The 24,471-nt window shown below is 41.3% G+C and overlaps 2 protein-coding genes and 1 long non-coding RNA gene across 4 annotated transcripts; 2 read left to right on the top strand and 1 right to left on the bottom strand.

Moving 5' to 3' along the window:
• The first annotated feature begins 30 nt into the window (after window positions 1-30).
• Window positions 31-9,311, top strand: LOC107392460 (5'-3' exonuclease PLD4). Its single transcript, XM_054741548.2, has 11 exons — window positions 31-141; window positions 228-303; window positions 381-538; window positions 614-797; window positions 876-996; window positions 1,607-1,734; window positions 2,070-2,270; window positions 7,151-7,290; window positions 7,366-7,531; window positions 7,603-7,699; window positions 7,786-9,311. Exons 2-11 carry the CDS (start codon window positions 253-255, stop codon window positions 7,986-7,988), a joined length of 1,449 nt encoding a protein of 482 aa, XP_054597523.2. The 5' UTR covers window positions 31-141; window positions 228-252; the 3' UTR covers window positions 7,989-9,311.
• Window positions 357-11,173, bottom strand: LOC139063832 (uncharacterized). Its single transcript, XR_011517161.1, has 3 exons — window positions 10,299-11,173; window positions 9,468-9,695; window positions 357-494 (listed from the first exon to the last, which is right to left on the bottom strand). It is a non-coding gene; the product is annotated as an uncharacterized lncRNA (long non-coding RNA).
• An 8,735-nt stretch (window positions 11,174-19,908) lies between these two features.
• Window positions 19,909-22,768, top strand: LOC139063831 (5'-3' exonuclease PLD4-like). Of its 2 annotated transcripts, none has more exons than XM_070546691.1 (4): window positions 19,909-22,042; window positions 22,135-22,283; window positions 22,354-22,450; window positions 22,537-22,768. In XM_070546691.1, exons 1-4 carry the CDS (start codon window positions 21,886-21,888, stop codon window positions 22,737-22,739), a joined length of 606 nt encoding a protein of 201 aa, XP_070402792.1. In that variant the 5' UTR covers window positions 19,909-21,885; the 3' UTR covers window positions 22,740-22,768. The 2 variants fall into 2 exon arrangements, with proteins under 2 accessions (XP_070402792.1, XP_070402794.1); XM_070546693.1 differs by having other exon boundaries at window positions 19,921-22,042; window positions 22,118-22,283.
• The last annotated feature ends 1,703 nt before the right edge of the window (window positions 22,769-24,471 follow it).

Raw genomic sequence — 24,471 nt, 5'->3', positions numbered from 1 at the left:
AGGTTTCCTGTGAAAACTCTTTTCTCTACAGCTGAAATGAAAGTAAAAAGGGGAACTGAGCAGCGACAAAATAACCAGCAGATATCATTTCAGCCTAAAGCTGAAGAGGAAGAAGCAAGACAGAAGTTTGATCTCTTATCTGTGAGTATTTTTTATTCTTCTAAAACAAACTTTGAAAAGCTCAAACTTGCAGATTTTTTGCTTTTATTTATTTATTATTTTTAAAGGGAGTAAGTGGGTGAAAAGTGAAGGATGACCTCGACTTGCAGAAGCCTTCATGAATACTACGTCTCAAACAAAGAGGTAGGACGACAACGAGGAGGTCCCAAACTTCAAATCGTGCATTTTAATGATGAAAGTATTTTTGCACCAACTGTTAGAGGAGGACCAGCTGGGTGACGTTAGCCGTGGCGTTGGGCTGCCTGACTGTCCTGGGAGTTATCCTTGCCATCGCAGTGCTGGAGAGACCTCCACCTCCAAAAGATCATGAAACTCTTCCAGGAGAAGCAGAAGGAAGCACCATCACTGACCAGTGCAGGTAATATTCCCACAGAAACATCATCACTACTTCTAAAGAGTTAGACTGTTGTCTTTTCCCTGCTTTATCCCATAGTATGGCACTTGTAGAGAGCATTCCTCTACATATTAAATACAAAGACAACGAAACATTTGGGATCCCACTGGAGCAGGTCTGGAAGCATCTTCTCCTCATAGCAACGAGCAGGGTGGAGGTGGCTTCCTTTTATTGGACATTAACAGGAGAGGACATCAACGTGAATTCTTCCTCTGACATTCCAGTGAGTCATCAGCCAAACGTACAACTTAACGCTTTATAAGGAGAAAACTGCAGCTGTGCCGTTTTTAATTCTCTGCAGGGAAGAGACATCTTCAAAGAAATCCAGGAGCTACCCTCCAGGAATGTGTCGGTCCGAGTAGTGTCCAGCGTTCCCACGGTCAAAACAAACTCCACCGATTTGAAGATCTTGATACAAAAAGGTGAAACACTACCTGCTCAGCTGTTAATGCGATGTGATTTGTTGTATTTACTTACAGTTTATAATTATTAGGGCTGCATGATATTAGGAAGACCTGCGATATGCGATAACAGTGATTAATATTGCGATACCGATATTACTTGCGATAAATTAAAACTTAACTCAGGAATAAAAATAATCAAAAACAAAAAAATGTATAAACGACATAAGAAAATAATAAAAAATGAGAAAAGCAAAAGATGCGAGGAAAGAGAGAAAGAAAAGGCGATCAGTGGATCCCGGGAAAAGCTGAATCAGTAGAACAAAGCTAACTCAGGTGTTTGCCGACCCTCAAAATGAAGTGCCGTCCGCCTCGGGGGCAGGCGTCTAACCTATGAAAACACACCCAATTGGCCAAATGGGTGAAGAGCTCTGTTTGATTTGTTAAAGAAACATCGTGCTTCCGTTTGATTGACAGAATGCATTATGTGTAGCAAACATTTGAGCTGACCATTCATTATGATATTTATCTGTTCTTTGCGATATGCATATTGCGCATGCCGATATCGCGATAACGATATAGTTGCGATCTATTGTGCAGCCCTAATTTTTAAAAAAAATTTTTTTTGCAGGAGTTAAAGTGAGGAAAGTGAACTTTGGTCGCTTGACTGAAGGTGTCCTCCACAGCAAGTTCTGGATTGTTGACAGGAAGCATGTGTTCATTGGCAGTGCCAACATGGACTGGAGGGCTTTGACCCAAGTAAAACCACTTACAGTTATAACAAACTTCCTTATTGTAAAATAGTTTGGTAACACTTCCTTTAACAGTCCCCTAATTACTAAGTACTTGCATGGTAATTACATGGTAAGTTAAGTGTATTATTGTGTGATTAAAGTGTATAATTGTAAAAAAGTGTTATTATTGTGTAAAGCAGTATTTACTGGGAATGATTAGTAAAATGAAAACTAGAATTGAACCTCTTACATGGTAATAACTGTTTAAGAACTCAGAAACTAACTTACTATGTTGGTAATTAAGGGACTGTAAAAGGAAGCGTTACCAATATTTTTTAAATAATCATCTTTGTAATGCAGGTGAAGGAACTGGGAGTGGTGGTCTACAACTGTTCCAGTTTAGCGTCAGACCTTCACAAAGTCTTCCAGTCCTACTGGGAGATGGGACAATCAAACAGCTCCCTTCCACAACCTTGGCCAGCAAAGTATGACACCAACATCAACAAACACCACCCCCTGCAGGTGAAGGAGGAGAATAGCACCAGCAGCCTCTACATAGCTGTGAGTTTCCATCTTTTTTTTAAGCTTCCATAAATAAAAGTGGTTGTTACAGGAAAGAATTGACCCGGAAGTGGTGTGTTTGTGGTTTTTAGTCACACTCGGGAGGTTCTAGACCAGGGGTCGGCAACCTGTTCCCATCAAAGAGCCATTATTACCCGTTTCCCACAGTAAAGAAAACGCTGGGAGCCACAGCAGCCGCGGCGTTGTGGGCGGGGCCTACCCTCAGACAGCAGAGAGCTGCTTTAACCAATCACAACAGGTGACAGCAGCCAGTACCGGTCGCTCGTGTACGTCAAAGTTATCTTTCATAGAACGATAACCAATAAAGCGATTTATATAAAATGGATCCAGAAGTTGTAGCCCGTCTCTGCCTACAATATTTTTATATTTTTCACCCTGTTGGTGGTTTTACTGAGCAGGTGCCTCTTTTGTCATACGTTTCTTTTTAAAACATGTTTAGACTGTTCAGAATACAAATCCAGGCTCTGTCACGTTTGATTGTTGTAATTAAACTTTGTAGGTGGGGAAGGTCAGAAAAGGATCCGATCCATTTGTTTTTCCCTCATTTACAGTCACGGAGATAACGGTGCAGTGCACCTGGCTCTGGTGGTAATCAAGTTAAATTATATCTCTTTGCAACAATTTTCACAAGAAAACAGAACAGTTAAAAGCAGGGCTTGTGTTGACCGGACAGTTCCCGTATTTGACTGTTTATTTTGACGGAGAAAGAATAGAAAGAATGACCCCGACGCATGCAGACGAACTGACATTTTATTCTACTCACATCGCAGATGTAGCTAAATCACTCAAGAAAAGATTTCCATCTGAACATCTGAGCTGGACACTGCTCAGCGCAGCTCGCTGTCAGCGTGTACGTACGGCGCACAGCGAGCTGAAGATGTGGAGAGGGGCTTGGAGCGCGTCGCAGAACCAGAGCGCATGCGGGAAGATTCCTCCAACTGAAGCGAGACTCGTCACTTAGAAAATGTTCCTTGATTATGAAACTTTGGCTGAATAGCGCTTGTTCCTGTCTCCAGTGTGGCGACACATCCAGGAGCCTGTTTGAGGAGAATCCCAGAATCTCACATCCTCGTCAGCTCAGAAAGCGCCTATGACTACGCACAAGCGTGACCCGTCAACCCGGTCTTACAGTAAGACTGGGTTGGAACTGTTCAGGTTTAAGCCGGGCGTACACTGTGCAACTTTTTTCACTTTTTTGAGCCGATTTTCCAGTCGTGCGAGAATCCACGACATCGGGGCGAGTTTTGCGCCGAGTGGTCGTGTAGTGTACAGGGGGTTACGAGAGGCGATTAACACCACGTGACCAGCTGCCGATCAGCAGTCGTGAGGTCGCACGGACTTCTGGCGTGTTTAATATTTCGCTCGTCCCTCGTGAGGGTATCGCACTGTTGAAGCGGCGCTGTGAGCAGCTGCGACCCCAAAAATACCAGAACCTCTCACGGCGCATGCACAATCCTGCATCAACACCGCTCCCCGCTATTTCCCTAATAACACACGTTGTTTGTTTTAATTTCTACACGTTTTTTTACTCACAAAGATTGTCAAGAAAGCGTGCTTGTAGTGTTCATGTCAAATTAAACTGATCACAAAACACAGATTTACTTTCTTTATTTCGTTTTCCTCATCCAACCCCCATAAGTCGCTGTGTGTCCCCCTGCAGCACTCCCGAAGGACAACAGGCAAAACAAGACCAAAAAGTCTGACGTGTTGTGTAAAAACTGCTATTTTTAGCATATTTTTAGGGCCGACGTGTTGCTACCAGACGTACAGTGTGAGCAGTCAGGTCGCATCCGAGAACTGGGTCGTACAGTGTGAGCGCCTGGCTCGTGAGATCTGCTCTGCGAGGAAGTCGTACAGTTTGAGCTGAAGCTGAGTGCTACGAGTGAAAAAGTCGCACAGTGTACGCCCGGCTTTACGCAGACAATCTTTACATTTAGAATTGGCATACAGATGTAAAATTAATGCAGTAAGATATAAAGCATTTTATTTAAATATCCATTCATTATTTTACAAGCACAGAGAGCCGCGGGTTGCCGACCCCCGTTCTAGACTAACATTAGAGGGGGCCTGGGCCCAGGCTGGGGCTAGCTGCACTGTTAAAGAGGCAAGTTTGAAATAAAAAGCTCCAAACACGCCTTTAAGTATTTCAAAAAGTTTTCAGTTGCAGTTACTTTTCAGTGAGTTTCTAAATAGTTATTTAGCAAAACATTTGTTTTTTATGTTGCGTAATGATAATATTTAAGTGTCTGTTTTCAATCAGAGATCATTCACATGCTTTTGTTCCAGATCTTGCATTACCAGGGGCCTCATTTATCAAGCTTGCTTACGCACAAAACGGGGTCAGAAAACTGCATAAGCAACTTTCCACGCAAACTTTGGGATTTATGAAAGAAAACTTAGTGGAAAAATGTGCGCAACTTTAAGCTGACTAAGGACCTGGCTTATGCACATGTTGGACATGGAGAGCACCTGCAGTGCTGCTGCTTCTGAGAAGATTCAATTATGAAATCCTGCAGCATTATCACTTGTACCGCTTTGTTTTCTCACAGAACAAGACCCCCCCTCCCACACACACACACGTGCACACACACATGCGCGCGCACACACACACACACACACAGCCTGAAGCGCAGAATACGGAATGCAGAATATCAGCAGGGGGACAGATTGAGACAGAATGTCATGCGTCTGTGACAGGGTGTGTGTCCTGTCACTGTGACCAGATTGATCATCCGCCCTGGCTACTTGTACAGGGGAGATATCCGTTTGGCTGGCTGGTTAGCGTGTGTGACTTTCACCCGGGAGTAGTGTTGTCAAAAAAATCGATGCTAAAAGTGGTATCTAAATTAGATATTCCATCCCTGTGGTATCGATATTATGGACTATTATACACAGCCTTCTTCAAGTACACCGACACGCACGACAGCCAGATGCCGTAAAGCAGCCTCCGCCTCCCAGACAAACAGAAGAAGACGCCGCATGGCTACATTGCAATTTCCCACGCGAGTAGTCTCCAATCCAAGTTTTTTCTGCCAAATAAATAAACAAAAACATAAACAGCGAATTTGGGAGGCGCTTCACAGCCCAACTTAATTAGCATACCAAGTCCGACACGTAGTTGTGTATTCACGCTTATGTGCTTAAAGGAAAACTCCCGTTTATTGCAACCCAGACTTAATTTCTAGCATGCAGTACGTTTGTTTACTCACGCTGACAACTTTGGTGCTACTTGGATTCCCCGGGGTATTTACCGTAGATCCATCGGCGAATCGCCATCAGTGTATATCCATATAACGGGTGCGGACGGGCACCCATGGTGCAGCCTCGAAATAAGACATTATCTGCACCAAAACATCTTCATGTTGAAAGGTTTTGTTAGGAATCATTAACTTGATCCCCCTGGTCGTTTGGAGCGGGTTTGGGATTTCTAGGCGTGAACAGACTAGCCGCGGCTAATCTAACCGGCGCCTTTAATGACGTCACCGCCGTGCGCCAATCTGTTTTTATTAAGATTACCGGTAGATGTACCTTTGTCCTACTGTGGAGAAATTCGTTTTCTCCCTTTATTGACCAACAGAGTTGTTCAAAAGTACAGAACAAAACATATGGCATTACATCTTATGACAAAAATGCACCTTAAACAGAGTTTAAGCAGCAAAACATCACTCTGCAAATAGTGTATTCATAGTGAGACAATTCATGATTTAAAGTGTTAACTTTTGCCAGTTTTTGTATGCACGTTTTAAAAAATGCTGATACTTGAAAGGTTTAAGCACTTTACACACTTAATTCTTAACATTTAATTTTTGCAATATAAATTGAGGAATGTTATTTTTTGAATAAACTTGTTCAATAAATTGGTGTTTTTAAATAGTATCGAAATCGAGTATCGAGGTTTTTTTCCCCAGTATCGAATCGAGTTTGAAATTTTAGTATCGTGACAACCTTACCCGGGAGTCTGGGGATCGAATCCCGATTGGACCACGTTTTTATATCCGCCACAAATCTCTCTGAAGAACTCACAACATTGACGGCTTCAGCAACGCTTTGCCACTCCGTGGATTTTCTCTTATTTGTTTTGCAAAAGCACTTCCTTTCATTTCTCCACCTCACCCACAAGTACCTCAATTTCTGCTTCTGTGAAATAGCGCTTCCTTGATCTGCCTTGATCTACGGTCGCCATGCCATTGGAGGAGCGCTGCAACAGCCGGTTTATGTATATGCATGAGATCCACAAGGCACTTTGCATTGACTATTTATGGCAGTAAGTGGGAGCGGTGAGGGCGGGATGTGACTAAAATGCAGCTGAGAAACTTTCTCGTTAGTCTCTGACTTATGAAGCGGAGATTGCGTGCAGCTGTGCGTACTCCATGTTTGACAGATCACAAACCTACTTGGCGTAAGTACATTTTATTTTTTGTGCTGAGCTTAAGTACGGTTTTAGTAAGGATTCTACGTGATGTTTGATAAATGAGACCCCAGGCCTTTCCACCGGACGCGTAACGTCCGCAAAGCGTATCATTTAGCCACCGTTGTAGTTGATGGGCACGCTTCCTCACTACATGCCGCAAAATGTACGCTTTGATTCTATTTTTACGTGCTATGCTTTCAGAACACACCTTGGGTTAGAGTCATTAGTGGAAATGAGGTGCACATTTCCAGTTGTTTAACCTTTAGAACAAGTTATCACCTATGAAACTTCTGTTGGTAAACAGAACAGAAAATAAACCACTGACCTTTTTGGAGACACGCTGCCATCTTTCTTCTTGCTCATCTAAGCTAAGCTATGCACGGGCCCACCCTGGACCCTTACTAGAACCGCCCCTGATAACTGTGAATTAAATGTTCTTTCCTTTCAGGGTTCTCCACCATCCTTCTGTCCTAAGTCGAGGACCCAGGACCTGGAGGCGATTCTCTCCTCAATCTCAGAGGCTCAGAAATTTGTTGATGTTGCCGTCATGGAGTATTTTCCCACCATATTCTTCGAAAAGCCCCAAAAGTGAGCTTCCTAAAATCAGTTTTCCTTTTATTGTGAACCGTTTTCTTTGATACCCCAGCTTTGGTTTTGATTCAGATACTGGCCGTTTATAGACGATGCAATCAGGACAGCTGCGTTTGAAAGGAAGGTTAAGGTCAGGATGCTCATCAGCTGTGGGCGGGACTCTAATCCAGCCATGTTGCCTTTCCTTCAGTCTCTGGCCTCATTGGACTACCCTCATCATCATATCCACATCCATATAGTAAGATGGCACATTGTCAGATTTATTCCAGCTGCTTACTTAGAAGTCATGTTTTCATTTTATTTTTTCAGAAACTCTTCATTGTCCCAGTGGGAAACCAGTCTGATATTCCATTTACCAGAATAAACCATAATAAGTACATGGTGACTGATAAAACTGCATACATTGGTGGGTTTGTTGTTTTCTTTTAGAAAGCAGCAGGTGTATTTTATTGTAGTAAATTATTGACCAGATGATGCTGTTTTGCTACTCAGGTACCTCTAACTGGGCGGGGGACTACTTTGTAACCACAGCTGGAGTTAGTCTGGTGGTTTCCCAGTCCAACGCTCACCCTGCATGGAGAACCGACGCCCTGCAGAGCCAGCTAAAGGAAGTATTCAACAGAGACTGGCACTCACAATTCGCCGTCCACCTGGATGATCTCGGACACAATCCGGATTGTGCATTATCACAATGAATAAATCATTAGTGAAAGTTTTTACTTTTGCATCTTCGCTAAGGCTGCATGTCTTAAATATGATTTTAACAAATGTTTTAAAAAAATGCTCTTCGGTCTGGTTAATCCATTCCTGATTTTCATTTCTAGTTCCAACAGTTTTTAAGATGAACATCTTGGGAATTTAGTAGAAAAAATGTTTGTGTGAATCCAGTTGGTTAAGGTTAGGGTTAGTGGAGTCACTAAATGAATGGAAGTCAGTGGAGGGCCACACAAACAAATGTGTGTGTGTGTACGTGTGTGAGAGAGAAAGAGAATGAGCGAGTAATTCATCACATTTGTAAAACTTCAGTATTGTAATGGTGGCTAAAAGCCCCATGCTGCCTTATGGGAAGAGTTCTCTGTGTAGAATTAAACAGGATGAGTCTGGCAGGCCAGGCTAACACACAACTATGAGGAGGATGCATTTTCTGTTGTAAATGACAACAAATGTAAAAGTTTAGTACTTTTCTAATCAAGTCCAATCGGTATAATCAAACACAGCTGGACTCTAATAGGGGCATCTCAAGGATGATGACAAGAAATGGATCGCACCTTTAAATATAGGAGAGTCACAGCAGAGGCCCAGTCTCAACACTCGCACTGCACCCTGTAGAGTATCAACTAATCGTCCTAAAATTAATTGATTTCATTAGAAAATACATATTTTCAGAAAAGGAACGTGGGCCTTTTCTCCCGCAACAATGACTTGTGGGTAATACCCTTGCCCGAGGTCCGCATCGCTGCGGACTTGGGTGAAGTGGTGCAAATTAAGGGTGCAGAGGAGGCATGGTCAACTTCCGCACTTGAGAATCGGGACACCCTACGCACTTGCACACCTAATGTTACACACAGAAGAGCTTTGGGTAACAATGACTGACCGGCAACAGTCTGATTATTATATGACCACCTGTTGATGTGTATGATTTAATAACTTATTAAAACTTTGATTTAGAAAATATTCATCATATAATTATTATTTAATTCAATAACTAGAAAATAATCTCAAATGTCAGACAGCCTGTTAGAGCCACAGAAGAAGAGCATCCAGCTGCAACTCTGAGAAGTTAAAATAAAACCCTGACTTATTTTCAGATGAAAACAATGTTTTATGAAAACACAACTTGTGTGTGACCTCACTTGCAATTTTACAAACAGGAAAACTCATCAGTGAACATTTACTAAAGAAGTTCATCCTCATTTTCTCCTACATTTTCCATTTTCCTTCTCTAGATCTTTTTCTTTCCCAAGATGATTCCTCATGATCATTCATGTAAATGAAAATAAAGATAACTGATGTCAGGTTGAATTGCACCGTGGATCTGGGAGAGTCTGCACCCCTGGCTTTACCGTCCGGACCGAACCGGACAGAGCCAGCATCCGGACCGCTTTAATAGAGCAGGTCTTCGCCATACTCTCCATTATTCATTCTCATGATATTCCCTCAGTGAGTCATCCTACCTGCTGATGCTGCTGGGTCTTGCTGCTGACTCCGGAAACAGCACGTTTCAGTGGAAAAATTCCCGTTTTTGCACATTTAGTGGCGTCTGTTTCTAGAGTGTTCCTCCTGAGTCCTGCTTCTCCCACCCGGAGTCTCCTGAGGTGTTCCGTCTGGAAGCGTCTGCAGAAAAAAGGCAGAAGCGGCCCGGGGACAGCGCGGTAGCGGCGTTGATCAGCCATGACTGAACCCTAACCCCATCACAAAAAGAGAAGAAGACAAAAACGGACGAGTTAGTAAACATTACGTTTTTGTTTTTGTACCTGACATGAGAGGCCCTTTCAGCAGGTAGGTTGTTTTAGGGATCAGCCCAGTGGCGTGATGACTGAGCACCGGTCCAAAACAAACAAATACAACACCGGGTCTTGCGGTCCAGACCCCGATTAGCCACTCCGGGCCTCTTTGAGGTTATCAGTAGTAAACTCTACATGTAACAGTTCAGTAAATAAATGTCTGACAAAGGGACTTGTTAACGGTCGTGATCCTGCGGGGAAAATCCGAATAATTAAAATAACAATAACTGACATTTTCATACCTGCTTATGTTGAATAAACAAATACACATTTTATTAACCTAAACAACCCGCTTTCATTTTTACACCCACTTTATGCCCACGAGGAAGTTATAAGATCTAATTAAAAAAGGGAAATTAATTTAGTTTATTCTAATAATCTACAAGGTAATAATGTAATGTGTACATGGAACCACAGTAATTCCGTTGATTAGGGTAAAAAAAAAAACATGAAACAGATGAACACGTGATTCCTTGAAGTTTGTAAAGGAAATGGAGTCACCTGTATGATGATCTCACGAATCGCTGAAGACGCACGTGACGCAGCTTCTTTATGTGGCAAGGTGGATAAATGAGGGCCCTTGGCGGGATTCAATCCCCAGACTCCCGGGTGAGAGTCATACGCCCTAACCAGTCAGCCAAAGGGACATCCCCTTGGCCAAGTAGCCAGGGCGCATGATCAATCGGGACATTGTGACAGGATGCTCACACTGTCACATTTAGCTTGCTGGCTAGTCTGCGTGCTCCTCTCCTTTGATCACGCATGCGTGCTCCTCTCCACCCTTTGATCCTCTCTACCCTTTGATCACGTCCCTTTGTGACGTCATCTTGCTAGCCTATAAATACCGTGCTAGAACCCACTCCGTCAGTCAGTCGAGCTAAGCCTAGCTAAAAGGATGCATGGATTTGGGAATCTCTTTTCACCTCGTACGGCCATGTTTGCCGTTACTGGGTTGGTAGCAGGTGCTTTGATTACTAAAGCGGTTATAAACGCTTATAAATACTTTTATGGAGACGCAGAAAAAGAGGATTTATCCTCTTCAGAACAACCGGAGTCTGATTTTAATCGTCTTGGACCTGGAAAATCAGCATGTCTTTACATGTCTGACGTCCCTGCAGAAGTTTGCGGTTACATGTCTGATGACTCTGCAGAAGATTGCGATTACATGGCTGATGTCTCTTCAGAAGATTGCGATTACATGTCTGATGACTCTGCAGAAGATTGGGGTTACATGGCTGATGACTCTGCAGAAGATTGTGGTTACATGTCTGGTGTCCCTGCAGAAGATTGCGGTCACATGGGTGATGTCTCTTCAGAAGATTGCGGTTACATGGCTAATGACTCTGCAGAAGATTGCGGTTACATGGCTGATGTCTCTTCAGAAGATTGTGGTTACATGTCTGCAGCGCCGGCGCTCCGCACACGCACACGACGCATAGCGCGTAGGGCACCACGCCGGAGAGGGGCACCAAACGCAAGCTTATGAAAAAATAATATATATATATGATAAAGACAGATTTCAATTAGAAGATGTGCAAAGCAAGTTAACAGCATGTTTACAGAGAGAAAACAATACAAAAAGTAAAGGAGATGGACCGTGTCCACTTTTCACTCTCTGTCCGGCGGTCCGGACTGGGACTAGTGTCAAACCAGCCTCCAGTTGGAGACTTGCAGTCAAGCCAGCCTCCAGTTTGTTTTCTGTTCCCCGTCTATTCAAGTTATTACTGGAATGGATGTGGAAACCGGATTTCAAAATACAATTCAACTTCGAGTGAATTATCAGACATTTTAAGAACATAATAACAAATAATTTAGGCTTGTTCACTATTAGCGCACTGTCAATATCAAGGAAATCTTATTTGGGATATCAAGGTAAAAGCCCTGTGAATTTTCATTTTTGAACTACTCTTTCAATGACTTCAGAATGCTCTTAATTGCAGAAGTCATATTTCCAAAGAGCAGTTGCATTTTGTATCAACACTGTGAAACCACAGCAAATTGAAATTGCCCATATTTGACCGACTCTTTTAACGATTTCAAAATGCTCTAAAATTGCTGTTTCCACAGGGTAACTCCACTTTATATCAACAGTACACAACCCCACAGTGATACTTAATCAATATCAAGTCATTCTGATGTTGCGTTTCAAAATAAAGGCCTTTTAAAATTGTCCATAATTGACCTACCTTTAACGATTTCAAAATGCTCTAAAATGGAAAGTTGCTGTTTCCACAGGGTAACTCCACTTTATAACAACAGTACACAACCCCACAGTGATACTTAATCAATATCAAGTCATTCTGATGTTGCGTTTCAAAATAAAGGCCTTTTAAAATTGCCCATAATTTACATACCTTTAACGATTTCAAAATGCTCTAAAATGGAAAGTTGCTGTTTCCACAGGGTAACTCCACTTTATAACAACAGTACACAACCCCACAGTGATACTTAATCAATATCAAGTCATTCTGATGTTGCGTTTCAAAATAAAGGCCTTTTAAAATTGTCCATAATTGACCTACCTTTAACGATTTCAAAATGCTCTAAAATGGAAAGTTGCTGTTTCCACAGGGTAACTCCACTTTATAACAACAGTACATAACCCCACAGTGATACTTAATCAATATCAAGTCATTCTGATGTTGCGTTTCAAAATAAAGGCCTTTTAAAATTGTCCATAATTGACCTACCTTTAAGGATTTAAAAAAATGCTCTAAAATGGAAAGTTGCTGTTTCCACAGGGTAACTCCACTTTATATCAACAGTACACAACCCCACAGTGATACCTCATGAATATCAAAACATTCTGATGTTGCGTTTCAAAATAAAGGCCTTTTAAAATTGTCCATAATTTACCTACCTTTAAGGATTTCAAAATGCTCTAAAATGGAAAGTTGCTGTTTCCACAGGGTAACTCCACTTTATAACAACAGTATACAACCCCACAGTGATACTGTATCATTATCATGTCATTCTGATGTTGCGTTTCAAAATAAAGGCCTTTTAAAATTGTCCATAATTGACCTACCTTGAAGGATTAAAAAAAATGCTCTAAAATGGAAAGTTGCTGTTTCCACAGGGTAACTCCACTTTATATCAACAGTATACAACCCCACAGTGATACTGTATCATTATCATGTCATTCTGATGTTGCGTTTCAAAATAAAGGCCTTTTAAAATTGTCCATATACGACCAGATTTTAACGATTTCAAAATGCTCTAAAATGGAAAGTTGCTGTTTCCACAGGATAACTCCACTTTATATCAACAGTACACAACCCCACCGTGATACCATATGAATATCAAAACATTCTGATGTTGCGTTTCAAAAATAAAGGCCTTTTAAAATTGTCCATATACGACCAAACTAACGATTTCAAAATGCTCTAAAATGGAAAGTTGCTGTTTCCACAGGGTAACTCCACTTTATATCAACAGTACACAACCCCACAGTGATACTTAATCAATATCAAGTCATTCTGATGTTGCGTTTCAAAATAAAGGCCTTTTAAAATTGTCCATAATTGACCTACCTTTAACGATTTCAAAATGCTCTAAAATGGAAAGTTGCTGTTTCCACAGGGTAACTCCACTTTATATCAACAGTACACAACCCCGCAGTGATACTGTATCAATATCAAGTCATTCTGATGTTGCGTTTCAAACTAAAGGCCTTTTAAAATTGTCCATATACCAAACTTTAACAATTTCAAAATGCTCTAAAATGGAAAGTTGCTGTTTCCACAGGGTAACTCCACTTTATAACAACAGTACACAACCCCACAGTGATACTTAATCAATATCAAGTCATTCTGATGTTGCGTTTCAAAATAAAGGCCTTTTAAAATTGTCCATAATTGACCTACCTTTAACGATTTCAAAATGCTCTAAAATGGAAAGTTGCTGTTTCCACAGGATAACTCCACTTTATATCAACAGTATACAACCCCACCGTGATACCTTATGAATATCAAAACATTCTGATGTTGCGTTTCAAAAATAAAGGCCTTTTAAAATTGTCCATATACGACCAAACTAACGATTTCAAAATGCTCTAAAATGGAAAGTTGCTGTTTCCACAGGGTAACTCCACTTTATATCAACAGTACACAACCCCACAGTGATACGTAATCAATATCAAGTCATTCTGATGTTGCGTTTCAAAATAAAGGCCTTTTAAAATTGTCCATAATTGACCTACCTTTAACGATTTCAAAATGCTCTAAAATGGAAAGTTGCTGTTTCCACAGGGTAACTCCACTTTATATCAAAAGTGCACAACCCCACAGTGATACTGTATCAATATCATGTCATTCTGATGTTGCGTTTCAAAATAAAGGCCTTTTAAAATTGTCCATAATTGACCTACTTTAAGGATTTCAAAATGCTCTAAAATGGAAAGTTGCTGTTTCCACAGGGTAACTCCACTTTATAACAACAGTACACAACCCCACAGTGATACTTAATCAATATCAAGTCATTCTGATGTTGCGTTTCAAAAATAAAGGCCTTTTAAAATTGTCCATATACGACCAAACTAACGATTTCAAAATGCTCTAAAATGGAAAGTTGCTGTTTCCACAGGGTAACTCCACTTTATATCAACAGTACACAACCCCACAGTGATACGTAATCAATATCAAGTCATTCTGATGTTGCGTTTCAAAATAAAGGCCTTTTAATGTTGTCCATAATTGACCTACCTTTAACGATTTCAAAATGCTCTAAAATGGAAAGTTGCTGTTTCCACAGGGTAACTCCACTTTATAACAACAGTACACAACCCCACAGTGATACCTAATCAATATCAAGTCATTCTGATGTTGCGTTTCAAAATAAAGGCCTTTCAAAATCGTCCATAATTGACCTACCTTTAACGATTTCAAAATGCTCTAAAATGGAAAGTTGCTGTTTCCACAGGGTAACTCCACTTATATCAACAGTACACAACCCCACAGTGATACCTTATGAATATCAAAACATTCTGATGTTGCGTTTCAAAATAAAGGCCTTTTAAAATTGTCCATAATTGACCTACCTTTAAGGATTTCAAAATGCTCTAAAATGGAAAGTTGCTGTTTCCACAGGGTAACTCCACTTTATATCAACAGTACACAACCCCACAGTGATACTTAATCAATATCAAGTCATTCTGATGTTGCGTTTCAAAATAAAGGCCTTTTAAAATTGTCCATAATTGACCTACCTTTAACGATTTCAAAATGCTCTAAAATGGAAAGTTGCTGTTTCCACAGGGTAACTCCACTTTATAACAACAGTACACAACCCCACAGTGATACCTAATCAATATCAAGTCATTCTGATGTTGCGTTTCAAAATAAAGGCCTTTCAAAATCGTCCATAATTGACCTACCTTTAACGATTTCAAAATGCTCTAAAATGGAAAGTTGCTGTTTCCACAGGGTAACTCCACTTATATCAACAGTACACAACCCCACAGTGATACCTTATGAATATCAAAACATTCTGATGTTGCGTTTCAAAATAAAGGCCTTTTAAAATTGTCCATAATTGACCTACCTTTAAGGATTTCAAAATGCTCTAAAATGGAAAGTTGCTGTTTCCACAGGGTAACTCCACTTTATATCAAAAGTACACAACCCCACAGTGATACTGTATCAATATCATGTCATTCTGATGTTGCGTTTCAAAATAAAGGCCTTTTAAATTTGTCCATAATTGACCTACCTTTAAGGATTAAAAAAAATGCTCTAAAATGGAAAGTTGCTGTTTCCACAGGGTAACTCCACTTTATATCAAAAGTATACAACCCCACAGTGATACCATATGAATATCAAAACATTCTGATGTTGCGTTTCAAAAATAAAGGCCTTTTAAAATTGTCTATACGACCAAACAATTTCAAAATGCTCTAAAATGGAAAGTTGCTGTTTCCACAGGGTAACTCCACTTTATATCAACAGTACACAACCCCGCAGTGATACTGTATCAATATCATGTCATTCTGATGTTGCGTTTCAAAATAAAGGCCTTTTAAAACTGTCCATATACGACCAAACTTTAACGATTTCAAAATGCTCTAAAATGGAAAGTTGCTGTTTCCACAGGGTAACTCCACTTTATATCAACAGTACACAACCCCACAGTGATACTGTATCAATATCATGTCATTCTGATGTTGCGTTTCAAAATAAAGGCCTTTTAAATTTGTCCATAATTGACCTACCTTTAACAATTTCAAAATGCTCTAAAATGGAAAGTTGCTGTTTCCACAGGGTAACTCCACTTTATATCAACAGTACATAACCCCACAGTGATACTGTATCAATATCAAGTCATTCTGATGTTGCGTTTCAAAATAAAGGCCTTTTAAAATTGTCCATAATTGACCTACCTTTAACATTTCAAAATGCTCTAAAATGGAAAGTTGCTGTTTCCACAGGGTAACTCCACTTTATATCAACAGTACTCAGAAGACGATGACCCTATAGATTTGAGGGCTGCACTAAAGAAGCTAGATGAAATGGAAGCCAGACTATTGTTGGAGTTTGGTTTACAAAATATGTTCTGAGAGGACATGGCTCCTTCTAGCTTGTCCTTCAGCTCAGAAGAGGAACTGAGTGAGGACGAGGTTGAAAGACCTTCAGCCTCAGAGGAAAGTGATTAAAATGCGTTTGTCAAACCTGATGATGCAAACATAGATCAGTCAGACATGGATGAAGAATTAGCCGGTGGGTTAAAATAAGATAAAAATACAGTTCAAACGGTGTGGGATTTAGCTAAGAGAAGTAAAACACCTAAGAGAAGAGAAGAAAGTAACATTGAATCATCTCTGGTTTCAAAGATAAGTTCAGGTGAGGACGAAGATGGAAAATCTTCATATGAGAAGTCAAGTGTGGATGAAGCTCTTCCAAGCACATCCTCTAGGGTCTCGTACGACCCACCCTCGCATCATCAGAGGAAAAATAAGGGATTAGAGATTAAAGATAAATGATCAGTGACTGCAGAAAATAATTGAGGAGTAAATAAAAGTGGAAGCTCGGTCACAGGAGCCAAAACTCGGAGTTCTCTGGTTTCTGGCAGAGATGCAGAATCCTCACAAGTAAGCAACTCTAAAGCGTCAGTCACATCTGGAAAACACCTGAAGGGATGAACAAGAGGGGGGTGTTTAAGAAGAAAATGAACTTTTTCCACTTAGGAAGTAAAAACGATAAAATCTCTAGTAGAAAGTGGATGTACACATATAGTTTAGGCCCACTTGCTGATTAGAACCGAGAAGCTGTTTAGATTTCACAAGCAAGTAGAAGAAATAGAAGCAAGAACAACAACAAATAATTTTGTAAAAATGTTTTTCTATCAAATAAAATGAAATAGAATAAAATATATATATAAAATACACAAAAAACAAACAAAAAAAACAATAAAATGACACAAAAAAGCCAAAAAAAAAAAACCTTCCCTCCCGCAGAATCGCCACCTTATCGTGGTGGGAGGGTTTGAGGACCTCCATATTCCTGGAAGCTGTGTAGTCTGGTTGATTAGCCCCTGTTAGGGTCTCCATGACAACATGGTCTCTCAGGTAGGCGGTCGGACTAAGTGCGATTCAAACACCTAAAGATTAGACCGCCTCTATATGGATGACGAGATCGAGGTCTTCCATGTAGAGGAGATGCTGTCCATGGCCAGTCTTGTGGATTATCTGGTAGACGGGGATCTGACCTCTGCAGAACAGCAGTGGGGACAGGGCGTCTCCTTGGTATTAGCCAAGTCAGTTAGCCATTCAGGGTGAGTCCCATCCTTTAGCAGCTGCTTCATCTGTGCTGCCAGACACTCATGGAGTGCAGTGAGCTTCTTAAGCCAGTAGGCTTAGGTGGATCATGTCAGGTCCTGGAGCTGTCCAGTTCTTCAGACCTGAGGCTCTTTGCTGGGTGTCTGCCACAGTGATGGACTCTGGGTTCTGCTCAGGGAGGTTGCTGTGGTCTTCTCTGGAGAGGCTAGCCCCTTTGTTCAGTGTCCAGCCTTAGTGAACACACTCACACACACACACACACACACACACACACACACACACACACACACACACACACACACACATGGTCAGAATACACACATACATGGTCAGAACACACACATAGGCACGGTCGGAACACACACACGTATGGTGAGAACACACACGTATGGTCAGAACACACACACACACACGTATGGTCAGAACACACATATATGGTAAGAATACACACATACGTATGGTCAGAACACACACACATGCACGTATGGTCAGAACACACATATATGGTAAGAATACACACACACGTATGGTCAGAACACACACACATGCACGTATGGTCAGAACACACATATATGGTAAGAATACACACACACGTATGGTCAGAACACACACACATGCACGTATGGTCAGAACACACATATATGGTAAGAATACACACACACGTATGGTCAGAACACACACACATGCACGTATGGTCAGAACACACATATACAGGTGCTGGCCAGTAAATTAGAATATCATCAAAAGGTTGAAAATATTTCAGTAATTCCATTCAAAACGTGAAACTTGTACATTATATTCATGCAATGCACACAGACCAATGTATTTCCGATGTTTATTACGTTTAATTTTGATATTTATAGGTGACAACCAATGAAAACATCAAATCTGGTATCTCAGAAAATTAGAATATTCTAAAGGCCAATGAAAAAATGTTTGTTTCTCTAATGTTGGCCAACTGAAAAGAATGAACATGAAAAGAATGTGCATGTATAGCACTCAATACTTAGTCGGGGCTCCTTTTGCCTCAATAACTGCAGTAATGCAGCGTGGCATGGACTCGATCAGTCTGTGGCACTGCTCAGGTGTTATGAGAGCCCAGGCTGCTCTGATAGTCGTCTTCAGCTCCTCTGCATTGTTGGGTCTAGCGTATTGCATCCTCCGCTTCACAATACCCCATAGATTTTCTATGGGGTTAAGGTCAGGCGAGTTTGCTGGCCAATCAAGGACAGGGATACCATGGTCCTTGAACCAGGTGCTGGTGGTTTTGGCACTGTGTGCAGGTGCCAAGTCCTGTTGAAAGGTGAAGTCTGCATCCCCATAAAGTTGGTCAGCAGCAGGAAGCATGAAGTGCTCTAAAACTTCCTGGTAGACGGCTGCATTGACCCTGGACCTCAGGAAACAGAGTGGGCCAACACCGGCAGATGACATGGCACCCCACACCATCACTGACGGTGGAAACTTTACACTGGACCTCATGCAACGTGGATTCTGTGCTTCTCCGCTCTTCCTCCAGACTCTGGGTCCTTGATTTCCAAAGGAAATGCAGAACTTGCTTTCATCAGAAAACATAACTTTGGACCACTCAGCATCAGTCCAGTCCTTTTTGTCCTTGGCCCAGGCGAGACGCTTCTTGCGCTGTTTCTTGTTCAAGAGTGGCTTGACACACGGAATGCGACACCTGAATCCCATGTCTTTCATGAGTCTCCTCGTGGTGGTTCTTGAAGCGCTGACTCCAGCTGCAGTCCACTCTTTGTGGATCTCCCCCACATTTTTGAATGGGTTTGTCGTCACAATTCTCTGCAGGGTGCGGTTATCCCTAGAGCTTGTACACTTTTTTCTACCACATTTTTTCCGTCCCTTCGCCTGTCTGTTAATGTGCTTGGACACAGAGCTCTGCGAACAGCCAGCTTCTTTAGCAATCACCTTTTGTGTCTTGCCCTCCTTGTGCAAGGTGTCAATGATTGTCTTTTGGACAGCTGTTAAGTCAGAAGTCTTCCCCATGATTGTGGTGCCTTCAAAACAAGACTGAGGGACCTTTTAAAGGCCTTTGCAGGTGTTTTGAGTAAATCAGCTGATTAGAGTGGCAGCAGGTGTCTTCTATATTCAGCCTTTTCAGAATATTCTAATTTTTTGAGATACCAAATTTGGAGTTTTCATTAGTTGTCACTTATGAATATCAAAATTAAACGTAATAAACATCGGAAATACATTGGTCTGTGTGCATTGCATGAATATAATGTACAAGTTTCACGTTTTGAATGGAATTACTGAAATATTTTCAACCTTTTGATGATATTCTAATTTACTGGCCAGCACCTGTATGGTAAGAATACACACACACGTATGGTCAGAACACACACACGTATGGTCAGAACACACACGTATGGTCAGAACACACACGTATGGTCAGAACACACACACACACACACACACACACGTATGGTCAGAACACACACGTATGGTCAGAACACACACGTATGGTCAGAACACACACACACACACGTATGGTCAGAACACACACACATGCACGTATGGTCAGAACACACATATATGGTCAGAATTCAATTCAATTCAATTCAAGTTTATTTATAAAGCGCCAAATCACGACAAGAGTCGTCTCAAGGCACTTCACATCTTAAACATTCCAATTCACAGTTCATTAAGCCAATCAGAAATAATGTTTCCTATATAAGGAACCCAGCAAATTGCATCAAGTCACTGACGAGTGTCAGTGACTATACAGCAATCCTCATACTAAGCAAGCATGCAGCGACAGTCGAGAGGAAAACTCCCTTTTAACAGGAAGAAACCTCCAGAGAATCCTGGCTCAGTATAAGCAGCCATCCTCCACGACTCACTGGGGATCGAGAAGACCGAGCACACACACACACACACACACACACACACACACACACACACACACACACACACACACACACACACACACACACACACACACACACACACACACACACACACACACACACACAATAATGTGTCTATAGTTCTATTGTGATGTCTTAGTAAATATTCTATTTGGTGAGATCAACTTTATTGTATTTATCCTAGTGGATCTCTAATTAAATGGGTAAGCTAGCAGTAACACGTTCAACGTCAAGGAAAGTAAAAAGTTATTATCAGGAGAAGGAGAATGTTTAAGTGGTTAGCAGAATACACAGAATACACACGTATGGTCAGAACACACATACATCGTCAGAACACACACGTAGGTCAGAACACACACACACACGTATGGTCAGAACACACACACACACACACACACACACACACAAACACATACACAGCCTGAAGTGCAGAATACAGAATGCAGAATATCATGCGTCTGTGACAGGGTGTGTCCTGTCACTGTGACCCGATTGATCATGCACCATGGCTAGTTGAACAGGGGAGATCTCTGTTTGGCTGACTGGTTAGCATGTGTGACTTTCGCTCGGCAGTCTGGGGATCAAATCCCAATTGGACACAGATCTCTCTGAAGAATTCACAACATTGACGGCTTCAGCAACGCTGTGCCACTCCATGGATTTTCTCTTATTTGTTTTGCAAAAGCACTTCCTTTCATTTCTCCACCTCACCCACAAGTACCTCAATTTCTGCTTCTGTGAAATAGCGCTTCCTTGATCTGCCTTGATCTACGGTCGCCATGCCATTGGCGGAGCGCTGCAACAGCCGGCTTATGTATATGCATGAGATCCACAAGGCACTTTGTATTGACTATTTATGGCAGTAAGTGGGAGCAGTGAGGGCGGGATGTGACTAAAATGCAGCTGAGAAACTTTCTCGTTAGTCTCTGACTTATGAAGCGGAGATTGCGTGCAGCTGTGCGTACTCCATGTTTGACAGATCACAAACATACGTGGCGTAAGTACATTTTTTTTTTGTTGCTGAGCTTAAGTACGGTTTTAGTAAGGATTCTACGCAATGTTTGATAAATGAGACCCCAGGCCTTTCCACCGGACGCGTAACGTCCGCAAAGCGTATCATTTAGCCACCGTTGTAGTTGATGGGCACGCTTCCTCACTACATGCCGCTTTGATTCTATTTTTATGTGCTATGCTTTCAGAACACCCCTTGGGTTAGAGTCATTAGTGGAAATGAGGCGCACATTTCCAGTTGTTTAACCTTTAGAACAAGTTATCACCTATGAAACTTCTGTTGGTAAACAGAACAGAAAATAAACCACTGACCTTTTTGGAGACACGCTGCCATCTGTCTTCTTGCTCATCTAAGCTAAGCTAAGCACGGGCCCACCCTGGACCCTTACTAGAACCGCCCCTGATAACTGTGAATTAAATGTTCTTTCCTTTCAGGGTTCTCCACCATCCTTCTGTCCTAAGTCGAGGATCCAGGACCTGGAGGCGATTCTCTCCTCAATCTCAGAGGCTCAGAAATTTGTTGATGTTGCCGTCATGGAGTATTTTCCCACCATATTCTTCGAAAAGCCCCAAAAGTGAGCCTCCTAAAATCAGTTTTCCTTTTATTGTGAACCGTTTTCTTTGATATGCCAGCTTTGGTTTTGATTCAGATACTGGCCGTTTATAGACGATGCAATCAGGACAGCTGCGTTTGAAAGGAAGGTTAAGGTCAGGATGCTCATCAGCTGTGGGCGGGACTCTAATCCAGCCATGTTGCCTTTCCTTCAGTCTCTGGCCTCATTGGACTACCCTCATCATCATATCCACATCCATATAGTAAGATGGCACATTGTCAGATTTAGTCCAGCTGCTTACTTAGAAGTCATCTTTTCATTTTTTTTTTCAGAAACTCTTCATTGTCCCAGTGGGAAACAAGTCTGATATTCCATTTACCAGAATAAACCATAATAAGTACATGGTGACTGATAAAACTGCATACATTGGTGGGTTTGTTGTTTTCTTTTAGAAAGCAGCAGGTGTATTTTATTGTAGTAAATTATTGACCAGATGATGCTGTTTTGCTACTCAGGTACCTCTAACTGGGCGGGGGACTACTTTGTAACCACAGCTAGAGTTAGTCTGGTGGTTTCCCAGTCCAACGCTCACCCTGCATGGAGAACCGACGCCCTGCAGAGCCAGCTAAAGGAAGTATTCAACAGAGACTGGCACTCACAATTCGCCGTCCACCTGGATGATCTCGGACACAATCCGCATTGTGCATTATCACAATGAATAAATCATTAGTGAAAGTTTTTACTTTTGCATCTTCGCTAAGGCTGCATGTCTTAAATATGATTTTAACAAATGTTTTAGAAAAATGCTCTTCGGTCTGGTTAATCCATTCCTGATTTTCATTTCTAGTTGCAACAGTTTTTAAGATGAACATCTTGGGAATTTAGTAGAAAAAATGTTTGTGTGAATCCAGTTGGTTAAGGTTAGGGTTAGTGGAGTCACTAAAATGAATGGAAGTCAGTGGAGGGCCACACAAACAAATGTGTGTGTGTGTGTGTACGTGTGTGAGAGAGAAAGAGAATGAGCGAGTAATTCATCACATTTGTAAAACTTCAGTATTGTAATGGTGGCTAAAAGCCCCATGCTGCCTTATGGGAAGAGTTCTCTGTGTAGAATTAAACAGGATGAGTCTGGCAGGCCAGGCTAACACACAACTATGAGGAGGATGCATTTTCTGTTGTAAATGACAACAAATGTAAAAGTTTAGTACTTTTCTAATCAAGTCCAATCGGTATAATCAAACACAGCTGGACTCTAATAGGGGCATCTCAAGGATGATGACAAGAAATGGATCGCACCTTTAAATATAGGAGAGTCACAGCAGAGGCCCAGTCTCAACACTCGCACTGCACCCTGCGGTTTTCAGCAACATGCACTTGGAGAAAGTGCGCAGTAGGGTTCGAGTGCGTAGTACACAAGTGTGCAAATAATTGCAGAATTGAGACAGGAAGCATTGCGTCATCGATTGCAACGCATGCCGTGATGCTGGTCGCTGTGAAACTTTTTTGAAAAACCTTTAGTAACAACTTTCAAACAAACAAAGCAATGAATGTTTCTGACAAAGCAGCAATGAAGTGAAATAAATTTCACTTCATTGCTGCTTTGTCAGAAACATTTAGAGTATCAACTAATCGTCCTAAAATTAATTGATTTCATTAGAAAATACATATTTTCAGAAAATGAACGTGAGCCTTTTCTCCCGCAGCAATGACTTGTGGGTAATACCCTTGCCCGAGGTCCGCATCGCTGCGGACTTGGGTGAAGTGGTGCAAATTAAGGGTGCAGAGGAGGCATGGTCAACTTCCGCACTTGAGAATCGGGACACCCTACGCACTTGCACACCTCGACTGGCCTGGCCTGTCAGACTCCTCCTGTTTAATTCTGCACTCTGTCCGGCCGGGAACGCGCAAATGAAGGGCACGAGGCTGTAAGTATGAATATTGGGATTGAGCCAAAGGGTCTGAATGCTTTGGGCCATTTGATATTTCAGTATTTTTAACAAATCTGCATACATTTCTAAAATGCTGTTTTTCTGTCAGTATGTGCTGCTGTGTGTACATTAATAAGAAAATAAATAATTAATTTTAGCAAATGGCTGCAATGACAGTTAATGACATTGCAGTTTGTTTTTTCTATAAATTTTTGTTTTATTTTGCAGTTTGTTTGCAAAATCTAAACAAGAGGTAAGAATTTTTTTATTCACAGTTCACCTACTTTATAAGTCTAAATGCTTGTTTTTGTTTCTGTTTTTTTCCTTAGAAATGAACCTTATATCTGACTCCTAAAACAAATTTATCCTTGCAAAAAAACCACAATCCCAGAAATCATCAACAGTAATAAAACAACCAGTGTGACTTATCTGGAGAGTGTAGACGACTAAAATGAGACAATTCTGAAGAAGTACAAACTATAAATGTGCGACAAAGGCCTCAACATAAAAAGATGTCTGCCT

The sequence above is a fragment of the Nothobranchius furzeri genome, chromosome 18, assembly GCF_043380555.1.
Source record: "Nothobranchius furzeri strain GRZ-AD chromosome 18, NfurGRZ-RIMD1, whole genome shotgun sequence".
NCBI classification, from domain to species: domain Eukaryota; kingdom Metazoa; phylum Chordata; class Actinopteri; order Cyprinodontiformes; family Nothobranchiidae; genus Nothobranchius; species Nothobranchius furzeri.
Note: the sequence above shows the minus strand (reverse complement) of the source record. Positions and strands in the feature narration are given on the sequence as shown.